This window comes from Eschscholzia californica, unplaced genomic scaffold (assembly GCF_041429995.1).
Source record: "Eschscholzia californica isolate CP2 unplaced genomic scaffold, dmEscCali1.0.p SCAF_3, whole genome shotgun sequence".
Classification (NCBI taxonomy): Eukaryota; Viridiplantae; Streptophyta; class Magnoliopsida; order Ranunculales; family Papaveraceae; genus Eschscholzia; species Eschscholzia californica.
This window is the reverse complement of record NW_028238420.1, coordinates 5,020,225-5,033,059: the sequence shown is the minus strand read 5'-3', so window position 1 is coordinate 5,033,059 and position 12,835 is coordinate 5,020,225. Positions and strand designations below refer to the sequence as shown.

The window sequence follows — 12,835 nt, the reverse complement described above, 5'->3', positions numbered from 1 at the left end:
CATTCACGTCGGAAGTATTAAAGCGGAAGACCATACCTCCTGTTTGGTCGTCCCCAACACTTGTGAGATACGACACACTCAACAAATCGAGTGCTGCTGAAAATCTTAGTTAGCATATAGTGAGACTTTAACCTTACCTTCTGACCCCCAGCTGACTCTGAGATCTCTGATCTCAATTGGTCAGGAGAATACACGTAACGAGCAACAATGTTACACGTTATGTTAAGGGCATCTGATTTGATACTAAAAAAGAAAATAATGTCCATTGCGTAATATTGAAAGACAGACTACAATTGTATTACTACTAAATCACAAATAAATTATTAATAAAACAAAAACTAATGTCTGCGATTGTATTATTGAACGACAAAAAATCAGCAGAAAAGAAACTGCCCACACTGCTGTTTACATGTTAATGGCAGAGGAAAATATACTAGGCTAGACACCGGCAAGGTTGTTTCAATTATTCTCTTAAAAGGATTACTCCTATTACTATCATGAGCAGCAACTTCATTGTTTTCTTCCCACTCCTTTTCGAGAGTTTTCTTCTCCAATAAAATATTATCGAGATCTTCCAATTCTATATTCTGGAAAAAGATCTTTCGTCGCTTTCTACTAAGAACATCATCAAGACCTTTGATAAATAGTTTTACTTTTTCTTCAATAGATTTGACGAAGCAATGTTGAATAACAAGTTCTATATACTTTTCTCTATTCATACTATTCACAACCATTGTATTTCCTCCGGGACACAATTCTACAATTTTCCTCTTGGACCCAGACTCGTCTTTTGCTTCAGATTCCCAAACAAATTTCAATCCCAAACCATCTGAATCCATGAACTGCGTATCCATCCCTAGAATATCTTTGCAGCTTTTGTACATGTATGGATCTGCATGCATTGCGTATATCTTCCAAAGTGATTATAGATCCTCCGACCAATTGTAAGAAAAACAAGCGATCAAATCCAATGCCTATTTGCAAATTATGCATCAACGCTAATGCGATAACTCGACCACAAAACCCATAATATTCACGTTGTTGAGGATCCACTTTTGCTGCAAACAAGAAAAAAAAACGAAAACATTAAAGAGATACCCAAGTTTAATGTGGCCTTTGTATTTTTGTTTGAAGTATTTTCAAGATATTTCAGACAATAGACTCTTAATTCGCACTTATTTGTGCCATACACAAATGGATACAAAATCAGCCGGAGTCAACTAGAGTTACTAGTCAAACACGCGAGTAAGACACAAAGCAAAAAATTTGACTCGGACGAGTCAAATCTGAACTAAAGAAACAAAACATAAACAACAATTTAGAAGGAAAACTAGATGTTAGAAGATCGTTCAAATACCTGGATTAGGAAAGAGCCTTTGATGGTCTTGTGGACACGATAAGAAGAGAGAATTTTGCATAGTGAATAGATGTTTGCATACTAAGAGGAGCCATTCTCTGAAAACACCAGGACCAGTAATAACTTTCTCGTTTTCGAACCGAGGGGTAACTCCATTCCGCAACAAAATGGGGTTAGCGAGCCCAACTAGTTCAAAAGAATCAGCCAACAACTTTGACCTGTCAATCGTGAACACCTTCGTCTTCTGTAGGTCAGAGTCATTCTTAACTTGGTCTGGGAACATCAACTTGATCAAATGTCTTCTAGATTCACTGGCTACTAAATTCTTATGTCTAAGAAGCCATTGATGATCTTCGCCTCTCTTTGATTTCATAATAAGTTTATTTATCGATATTTTGTGAGAATTCATGCAAGAGTAAAGGTTAGTTTCTGCAGGACGATAAAGTTTAGAGATCATATCCAATTCCTTGAGAATTGGAAGATAATAAGACCATCCATCATTAAATTCACATCGAGTACATCTTGTAAACTCGACTCCATCATCCATATAAGTCAGACCAAGATCCACGTTGTTCAGCAAACCATCAAAATCATCATAAAACGGTTCGAGCTCCAATACGAAAGCATACCAATAGCTTGTGCGGAGACAAGCCCTGGCAGAAGCCACGATAGGAAGGGAGTCAAGTGAGAGACCGTGTGATTTCATATGATCCTCAATTTTGGAACAAATATGAAGTGCGAATATAGAGAACTGGCGGATGTCGCCCTGAAATCGTGATTTTAACGTGGATGGAACTCGACAGAAGCAGGACTCCCTAATCAACTTCATATTCGAAACCAACTGTTTCACGAGCTCATGGATGAATGGGTAAAGCCATGTAATATAAGCCACAGGCAATGAAACATATCTCCCTATGTTTGTGTTAGAAGGACCAATTGAGTTGAGTAAAGACACATATGTTTGGCGACATGAGTAGTACAATAGATGCGCTTCGGGTATTGTTGTTTCGCCGCGGAGAAGTTTGCAGAATTGTAGAACTATGCCTCTGAATAGGTATTGTTTGTGTATTGAAAATGATTGAATATTAGGATAAATAAAGAGCCGAATTGCTTCTTCGGCTATATCTTTATTATTACTGATAGGAGATTTGTACAAGTAGGCCAAGTAGTCAGGTATTAGATACCACTCAAATACGAGAAGATGTCGAGTCTTTTTGCGGTTTTTAGGTGTCATTCTCAAGTAATGGTGAATACCTTCTAAGAGGTATTTTCCTCTTTCTAATGAACAACTAGTAGTTGATTCGTCACCAGTATCCCTAAGGAGGGTCGTAATAGAAGATACCAATTTTCTCAAGATTAAAACTGCTGGCTTATGATACTTACTAGTTATGAAGCAGCTCGCATTTGACTCGAATTCTATCCTAGGTATGAATTCAATCTCTCCTTCTACTTTATCAAAAAAGTACATTGGGTTCTCTTTTTCCTCTTTCACCTTGGAAAGGTATAGTTCTTCTTCTTCTTCTTCTACTTCTTCTTCTAATACTTCTTCCTTCTCCTCGAATTCCATGAGCTTGAAAAGGTATAATTCTTCTTCTTCTTCCATATTGTTTTATCCAAGGAAAAAAGATGAAATTTTTTATCTTCAAAACAATTTATATGGGAAAGAATTAGTACTAAATTACAATACCCTATGCTTAGATTCGAGCTGATGAAAGTGATAAATAACAATCCAAGGGTTGATATTCCTGCCCTAATTCCCTCTCTCTTTCTCTTTCAAAGTTGTACAGTGATCTTCTCTGTTCCTGAATGGTGGAGATATGAAGAGATTTAGAGATCCACTCTCTCTTTCTATATGTAAAGCCGGCCCCGTGGTTGTCGGTCTCCTAGTGCATACAAGGTTTGCTAAAATTTAGAAACTAGTTGGAGACTTGGGCAGTGAAGTCATCTCACGTCAAAATTGGGCAAAACTTTGGTTTCAGTATTCCGGCGACTGCCATCTATTTTTTTTTTTTTTGTCAAAATTTAGAAAGTATTTGGATAGACGGCTTCCAGTTTTTTTTTTATGAAGGAAATTCCATTAAAACCAAGCGTCTATTACATACCAACTATAAATCCGAAAGAAAAGAGACAACATCATTCCAAAGTTTCTTACACCCGTGGGCGCGCCCCCATTTGGCTAACGTATCAGCATAATTATTACTATTCCTAGGCACATGAGAGAATATAATTACCTGATTTTGTCAGTGTCTAGATCGCTTTATCCTCATCATTAGGATTAAGGTTGATGCTAAGTATCGCCCTGCAAATCTCATTAGTAAAGTACATATTTATATCGTTTAAATTCCACGTACCGTTCGTGATAAGTTGAGAAACCCGTTTATAGTTACAACCTCTATCATTCTGAATAGGTGGAGGATGATTTGGTATCCAGTAGTCAGTCCAAATATTGATAAGATCCCCTTTGTTAATGTTCCAAAAGATCAGACTCTCACTTTGACCATAGTATTTCGAAATCGATTTCCACGGCCAGGAATAATGATTCTTGGGTGGCTTGGGTTTATGAGAATTATGAAAATACTTCCCTTTAAGCACTTGGACCCATATAGCCTTCGGGTTGCTGATAATACGCCAATTCAGTTTGTGAAGGAAAGCTTGATTGTCAAGTTGAGGAAGACGAAGACCGAGACCTCCAAATTTGCGAGGCTTGCAAATAGAGTTCCAGTTGATAGTATGGAAGCTTTTGGATTTTCCCCACCAGAAAGTCCTTTGAATAGACTCAATGTTGTTGCTTATGCCTTTAGGAAGAGCAAAGCACTGCATTTGGTATCGGGGAACAGCCGCTGCGATGGTTGATAGAACTACCGAGCGGCCAGCTTGCGAGAGGAGATGAGTTTGCCATTTGGCAAGTTTATTTTTTATTTGGGTGACAAAGGAGTTGAAAGCTTGTTTCTTATTGCGGTCAATGAAAAGTTTAGTACCCAGGTATTTATCCCCAGACGAAGACTGATGAACCTTACGTTCTCTAATAATCATCCGTTTGAACTTAGGATGCGAATTTTTGGAGAAGAAGATATTCGACTTAGCGTAGTTAATCATCTGACCAGAAGCTTCACTGAATTCCTTAAGAATTTGCTTAAGATTGAAAATATTCTCAAGAGAGTTTTGTCCGAAAATGATGCAGTCATCCGCAAAAAGGAGATGTTTGATCGAGAAGTTCGCGTTGGGGATAGGAAAACCAATGAAAGAGGAAGCATTCTGATTCTTCTCTAGAAGCCGACTAAGACCTTCCATGGCTATGGCGAACAGAAAAGGAGAGAGCGGATCACCTTGCCTAATACCCCTGCTCACATTGAACGTGCTACCCGGACGCCCATTGATGAGCACCGCCATTGAACTCGTAGAAAGACAAGTGTTAATGAGATTGGTCCAATTGCTAGAAAAATCCATCCTTTTCATAACATGCTCCAAATAACTCCATTCAATTCTGTCAAAAGCTTTAGACATGTCTAACTTTAACCCAAAGTAGCTTTTAGATCCCTTAACTTTCTTGAAAGAGTGGATAATCTCTTGACTGATAATAATATTATCAGTGATTTGTCTGCTAGGGACATAAGCTCCTTGAAAAGGAGATATGATCTCAGTAAGAATGGGTTTCAGTCTGTTCGCCAGGATTTTGGTAATGATCTTATACGTGGTATTCAGCAGGCTAATAAGACGGTAGTCGGCCGGCGATTGCGGAGTTTTAGTTTTAGGCAGAAGGCAAATGTGAGTGTGGTTCGACATCTCAGGTAGAGTAGAGTTCTGAAAGAAGGACTTGATCATGAGATGAATGTCATCCTTGACTGTATCCCAATTAGATTGATAGAAATAAGGAGGGAAGCCAACAGGACCTGGAGCCGCCCCAGGCTTGAGAGAGAAAGTAGCCTTCCGAATCTCATCGAAATACGGAATCGCAGTAAGAGACACATTCTGCTCATCCAAAATCTGAGGGTCGAAGCAACTAGTAATAGTCGAGGAGATAGTCGAACCCGCTGTGGTGGAAATCTGCTGAATATGTCTAGAAAAGAGCGTTGCAATTTCCACTTCATCATTAACCCAAGTATTGTCCTCCCTCTTAATGGCCAGAATTTTATTCTTCCGAAGTCTAGTGGTGGCCTTGGCATGGAAATACTGAGTATTTCTGTCTCCCAAGTTGATATTAGCAATGCGAGATTTTTCCTTCCAAAGACTCTCTTGCTGGAGAAGGAGTTTCTCGATTTGGGAGTAAGTATTGTTGAACTCTTCAGCATTATTAATTTTCTGAAGATTCTGAGTGAGTTGCTTGATAGACATCTCCAGATTACCAAAAACTTCTTTGTTCCACTTAGAAAGCTTAATAGCCAGGGAATTAAGCTTGAAGTGAATCTGATTAGAAGGTTTGAGCCAATTGGTATTGATAAAACTAGCGCAATTGGGATGAGACATCCAAGTGCGAATGAATTTGAAGGGTTTACGGCCTAGAGCCGATTGATTCTTGGTCGCAAGAAGAATAGGTTTATGATCAGATCCCAGAGTATCTAAATGATGGATTCTAGAATGTGGGTAGCTGCTGATCCAATTATAATTTGCCACTGCTCTATCCAGTCGCTCTTCAATCAAATTCCCTGCAAATTGCCTATTAGACCAAGTATACGGATACCCAACATAACCTAAATCATGAAGGCCCAGATTGTTAATCATATTCTTATGCATCTGAATCGTAGGAAGATGAGCCGGTTGCCCCCCATCTTCTCCGAGGGATCAAGGATACAGTTAAGGTCTCCTATGACTAACCACAGGATATTACCACTAGGGGCCAGACTAGCGAGATTTTCCCAGGGTTTCATTTTATTGCTTTTATATGGGCACCCATAGAAACCCGTGAGAAAAATCTTGCTACCCGAAACCCCCTGCGTGATGTTGACATGGATCATATTAATATCAGCATAAATAATATCCATGTCGTAATTGGTATTCCAAAAAAGGGCAAGGCCACCCGCTTTATTCACAGGATCAACCACATGCTTATTGTTAATATTATTGGTATTCACCATTTTGTCGATATTAGCGTTCATGCATTTAGTCTCAGAAAGGAAAATGATGTCCGGGTTGTGATCTTTGATAAGACAAAGAAGATGTTTACGATTAGCAAAATTATTACAACCACGAACATTCCAAGCCAAAACCTTTAAATCCATAATGCAATCACCTACCAAAAAGATAGCCGGCTCTAGCCGAAGCAGCAGGGAGCCTCAGACTAACCTACCCCACCAAGCAGCCTAAAACGACGAGAAAAACCTCAGCACTACAGGCACTTCTAAGACTGCCCCTACTGACTCAAAACCGGAGGGTGCCTAAAAGATCGCTTCTCAAAGACTGCCCCTCAAAGCACTTCCCGCGCCCGCTCACAAGGACCAGACTCTGAGAGCACTCCTACCGAGAACCCTAAAAAGGCCACGACCCAAGCACAACCGAATACTACTCTGAAGGCACCTAGCAAAGGTCTACAAAAGGCTCAAACTCTGCAGGCACTCCCTACCCTAAGTCTAAAGGCACCTACCAACGAACTAGTCCACCCACAAGATCAAAGATCTCGTGGACCCGACTCTGAGAGCACTCCTATACCCTACCCTCCAAGGCCCACAGCCAAAGCTCAACCGAAGTCTAATCTAAGGGCACCTAGAAATGGTCTACAGAGCTTTCAACCCTATACGCTAAGGAAAGCGCAAGAACCAATAGCTACCCTGTACCGGCCCTCCCTAACCTCAACAGACCTCTAATCTGTAAACCTTACGCTCACCCTCGAACTCTGAAGGCACTCCCTACCCTCAAACTGAAGGCACCGACCCCCAAACTAAATCTACAGCTGAACCCTCTAACCACACTGATCACTACGGAACACTCCCAGACGAAAATCTCACTCCCAAGAGCAGCAGAACAACCACAAAAGAAAACACATACACTAAGAAGCACAACTAACCTACATCAAAAGAGAAGCATCACCAACATACTAAGAAAAACCGAGTCTAATATAAGGACAGAGAAGTAATCTAGAACAAGAAATATAAGGAGAGACTTAAAAACCATATAATAATAACTGAACAAAATAAGCAAAGAAATTAACTAGAACAAGTAGAATAATACCATAAACCACCACAACACAAGTCTATTACAGACACCAGCAAGAAAACAAAAGACTAATATCTTACTCGGACTAGACAAACCAGAGGACTGTGACTAAGACTAGAGTGTCTATTACCACTCCAGCTTAGACTACAACAGAAAAGCACCAAAAAAGATCCCTACAGGATCACTAGCCACTCAGGAAGATAAAAGACTAAACTTGACAACAACCAGCAAAGACAGAACTAGAAACCTGCAAAATAAATAAACCCCAGCACCCCTACACCACCCCACCACCCAATGGACTGATCATTGAGTAGACGAGATTGAGAGTGCAGCTTCCTCCCCTTCTCTTGCATTAGTGATAATATTCAAGCTTTGGTCTAAGAGCATTGATTCCTGTAGCAATCTCCTCACTTCCAAGTTATCAATCATAGTCGTGTCTTCCAGTGAGTTATCATCAGACAACTGAGAGTTACCATCAGAAGAGGGTCTGGGATGATCTCTGAGTCTCTTACCAGATGAAGGAAAGAGTAGATGCGGTGGAATCACTCCCTGAACAGGAGAAGGAGGAGGAGCCAACAAAAGTGGAGGTTCAGAGGCTTCAACATTAAGGTCAACCAGAATATCCTCTATTTGATCATTATTAGAACTGTTTTCATCCTCAGAAGAGTTATCAAACAATGGACAGTGGTTAATGGGATGTTCGATGATACGACATAACTGGCATATAGCCCCTGGAAATTTTTGGTAACTGATTTTGATTTCTTTCTCACCATCAGAGAAAATTGGATTGATAACAGCTAGGAGGGGTGTTCGAATGTCATAAAGGAAGTGAACACGAACTGTATTATTGTTAACCCTACCAAAATTACGCGGCTTAATGTTAATGATCTTACCCATGCAACTGAAGATGAAGTCAAAGTCCTCACGATTTTGAATAGCTTGAGGAACCTTGTAGAGGGTGCAGCGCATAGGTTCATAACAAAGATCATCGGTAGGTTCTGTGAGAGGAAATTCAACAATTTTAAGAACTAGAAGCATCCCTCGAAGAACCCAAGGACGACCGAAATTTAAAGCATCCATCACGAACTGGCTCTTGGGTTTGATGATGAAAGTGTTAACTGGACCTTCAGCAGGATAATAGTCACAGTCCCTAAAGAAACGAGATTGAGGAAAGAGCATTTTCTTGATGAAAGTCAGCCCGACATCGTACGGACACACCCATCTTGCTATGAAACCTTGATTGATTGGCTGTAGCTCTTGCTTGGAAGAGGGTTTCGTAAATTTCAAAGTAAGTTTGCCATGGGTGGCCAGAGAGTATTGTGGAGCCATGAGTGTGAAGAGAGAAGAAAGCTTAAGAAGATGAAGATAGAAGGCTACTGCCAAGAGGGGAGAGTATAAATTGTGGAGTGGGAGGAAGAAGAGGACGATCACTACCAACCAATACATCATCATTGCCTTGCATGCAAGAGCCTCGGGAATCAGCTGCATTTCAAATCTGTCTACTCAGATTGGGTTGTGGTGACTGACGACATACTCAAGAAGGAGAAAGAGACGAAACCCCAAAACTCCAAAACCAACTCGAAGAACAAAAACCAGCGGTATAAATGAAGAGAAAGCACGCAATAGGAAGATGAAAAGTTAGGGTTACCTCTACGTGTTGATCTGCGCCCCTCTTATTCTCGGGATTAATTGCAACGTGGTGAGTTATGTCTTTGATTGGCTGAATTAGAAGAGTTTATTCAACTCTTGGAAACGCAACCAGAATACCCCCAATAGTTAGGGTTCTTGAACAATAACTCTAGATCTTCGCGTGGCTTGAAACTATGATGCTCTTTTGTCCTTTATTAACTAACTTGAATGAAGTAGGTATTGCTATTAATGGCTGAATACTGATGGTTTCATAGTGCTTATGGCGGGGTTGGATTTTGAGATCGTAGGGTTTGTGGTGTTTGAGTCGAAGGTGGAAAGGAGAAGAGAATCGCCTGCTGACGTCACGACTCTTTCTCTCTCCTCAAAAAACCCTCTTCTTTCGATTTTTTCAGGTCCGGCTCTCTTGTTATGAAAAAAAAACACAAAGATGTAAATCTTAACTTAGCTTGGACTCTTGTTTTAATAGCAGAAAACTGTACTAATATGAAAAATCTCAAGCAAATTCATGCATGTACAATAAGAAATGGCTTCCATCAACATATTCTCATTCTTGCTAAAATTTTTAGATTTGCATCTATGTTCTTCTAAACTGACAGTGGTGTTAGTATGAAATTTATCAACCAAGCTAGCGATCACGATTAACCAATTTTATCAACCCATCCCGTGGTCTATGCCAAGCTCTTGATGACTGTGACCATCATGCTCAAAAGTTGTTTATGGAATTCGAAGGTAGTTCTGATTTTGAAGGCATGTTGTTACCGGAAAGAATGGATTCTTCAATCCACCAACCATTCGACTACAGTGAGTTCTTTAGTCTCCACCTTTTTTCACTTTTTCTGATATGAAAAAGGATGGAAACATTGGAGTTTTTTGCCAACATTTTTTGACAAAATCCAGTCCCATTGAAGTTGATTCTTATTTCCGTTTGAAAAAATTAAGGCTTATTTACACATAGAGTCCAATTATATATTTAGTGATATTAAGACTAGATCCCAAACTATTTAGCGATATTAAGACTACACCCTGAAAATGAAAATATGCATAGAGTTGACCTCATTTTTTATCTATTTTTTTAAAGAACCCGACTACAAATTATTTCATGGATTGAAGATGTTCGACGAGTGAAGGAAGACTTTGTTCAAGATCAGTTTTTCCCAGCCAAGACTTCAACGACTTGGTAAATCAGTTTTTACCGCCTCAGTCATGGGTGCCTCCGGATCCAAATTATTATGCCCAAAACACAACCCCCCTTTACTAATCCACGTAAGTCTGCGAGGTTGACATCAGAATTCAAGACAAGGTGGAAGCAGTTTGACATCAACATTTATTCCATGTAATTTAAGCAATAAATAAAATAAAGGTAGAAGCAGATGGACTTTCAGGTCTCCTAGAATGGCCCTAGGGATGTTTATCCAAATTCATGAAATGTAATAACTCTTCAACTCCAATCTCAAGAAACTAAAAAAATAATATAATGTTCTATAAAGGAAGCACCAACGGTTGATTAAATAATTGTGTTAATCAATTAATCTTCACCGTCCAAAGGGGACTTCCATCAATCCACCATTTCCTTTTCTCTGTCTTTCTGTCTATACATTCTCTCATACACTTTATTCTTGCTTTAAAATATAGGGTTAATTTCGTTTTGGGCCCCTAAAGATGACCAACTTCCATTTTGGTTCACTTTTCATTTTTTCGTTAGTCCACTTAATTGTTGACTTATCTTTTTCTTTTCTACCCCTCTCCAAAAAACTCTTTCCCTCCCTATCATTTAACCCTTTCTTCTTGTTGGTCGCTAGAGTTTTGTCGGTCATCGACCGACGACCATCATTATTTTTTCTCTCCTTTCTCCCATATTCTCAGGTACCAAAAGATGATGACGAAGAAGATCCTTCAGAAATTGAGTTTGGTTACCCAGAAACAGGATATTTGTAGTATTTGTAGGATACTTAGGAGGTAAAACAGATGTAGAAATTTCCTGAGTGGTGATTCAAGACTGGTGTTTAGTGAAGATTCATGCGAAATAGGCCTTCTACAAAGAGGATAAGTTGAATGAGATTGAAACCACATCTCATCAAAATGGAAACATGATTTGTATTGGTGGGGGGGGGGGGGGGGGGGGGAGGTGGGACAACGAAGGGGAAGTTTCCCGACGAACGGGGAGAGATTTAATTATTGAAGGTTGTGACCTTGATTGAGAGAAATAGAGGTTTGGGTTATGTTGGTTATTGATCTTATTGTCCATTATATTTTGGGGAATTTAGCGATAGCCTTTCACTTATAATTAATGTCCAATTAGCGATTCCCCATTTGTAATTGGATGTTAATGAAACTCCATTTTTTTACACTTAAAAAAACGAAAATAGCCCTAAACTTCTTTTTTGTCCTTGTCATATGATTACGACCGACATAACTCTCTAATTCGCGATATGAAATTTAATTCACAATATGTTCGACTATTATCACTAACATTTATTATGTTTTATTTCATTATCTAAGAATCTAATTACTTAGTTGTTGCTGCTTGCATATTATAGAAACTTCAAAAATAATTGAAGCGATCATTCAGAAAAATCATACGAAGAGTTTGGTTTCGTCAACAATTTAATATCTATAATATTAGATAATTTTGAACTTTTATTTATTGATATATATAGTATTTTTTACTTCATGTTACCATACAAGACGACCTCTTGTAAAGTTTGACCCCGGGACCTCAAATTCTCAGCCACGGCTCTTTCCCCATGGTTTTTAGTTTTGGTTCCATCCTAAACAAGGAAGTGATGGTTCGCCATCATCACAACCATCACAAGGAAAGTTCAATTGCAGCTGAAGACCATTATAATGATGGTAATCTTCACACAGTATCTTGCTTAGGTTCTGGCTTTTTATTTCTATTTCTTTACGGTTCTAAACCTCTAACTCTCTACTGTTCTTGTTACATATTGGCACTTCCATGTTGATTATCGACTTTGGCCGACCAACAAAGAATATTTTTTGTCCAAATTCTGAAATATTCAAAAGTAAGTGTATTTTGTTTTTTTTTCTTTTTTGTTTCATCACATTTCTTTTGGGTTTTCGGCTATCTTTTACTGATCTTATTTTCTCATTTTTCTTTTCTTTGCAGAACAACGTACATATCTTCAGTTCTTAACTTATATAGTGGTGTTGGTTGCTCCTTGCTTGTTGGGGTGCTTCTGATTGCTCCTTGTTGCATCTTTATGTTAGTTTTTGTGGATAAGAAGTTATGAACTATTTGAATCTGTAATTTCTTATGTTTTTTGCCTTGTGGAGATCGAACTTCAAGGTCGGATCTCCATGACTTTATTCTGATGGTTGTGATAATTGCGATCTTCGATTTCACAATTGTGTAAGTAATTCGAGTTGTCTTGAAGCCTATATAGGTCGATCGCTTGATTCAATTGGAAACATAATGAAGGGTTAAGATTTTGACTTTAAGTATGGACACAAATGTCTATGTCTAATCCAAATATCGGCCAAGTGATGATATTTATGATTTTATTTCCCAATTTCTAGTTTTTTATTTTGTTTTTATGTATTAAGTAATTTAAGTTACATTGAAAGTAATTTCTCAATAAAATGAGATGTTTGGTTATGTTTTAGGCATTGCACCAGCTACCTCGCTGAGCGGTATCTGGCTGGTCCGGAAAAAAAAACGGT

The 12,835-nt window shown here is 38.9% G+C and overlaps 1 protein-coding gene across 1 annotated transcript; it reads right to left on the bottom strand.

Moving 5' to 3' along the window:
• Positions 1-236: 236 nt before the first annotated feature.
• On the bottom strand, positions 237-6,196 carry LOC147547889 (E3 ubiquitin-protein ligase UPL5-like). Its single transcript, XM_086666589.1, has 2 exons — positions 1,358-6,196; positions 237-1,058 (listed from the first exon to the last, which is right to left on the bottom strand). The coding sequence occupies exons 1-2, from the start codon at positions 2,958-2,960 to the stop codon at positions 796-798; spliced, it is 1,866 nt and encodes a 621-aa protein (XP_086522715.1). The 5' UTR covers positions 2,961-6,196; the 3' UTR covers positions 237-795.
• Positions 6,197-12,835: the final 6,639 nt, after the last annotated feature.

Coding starts and splice junctions, on each gene's coding strand:
- LOC147547889 (XM_086666589.1), bottom strand. CDS start 2,960: ATGGAAGAAGAAGAAGAATTATACCTTTTCAAGCTCATGGAATTCGAG. Junction 1,059..1,357: donor AAGGCTCTTTCCTAATCCAG/GTATTTGAACGA, acceptor TCTTGTTTGCAG/CAAAAGTGGATCCTCAACAA.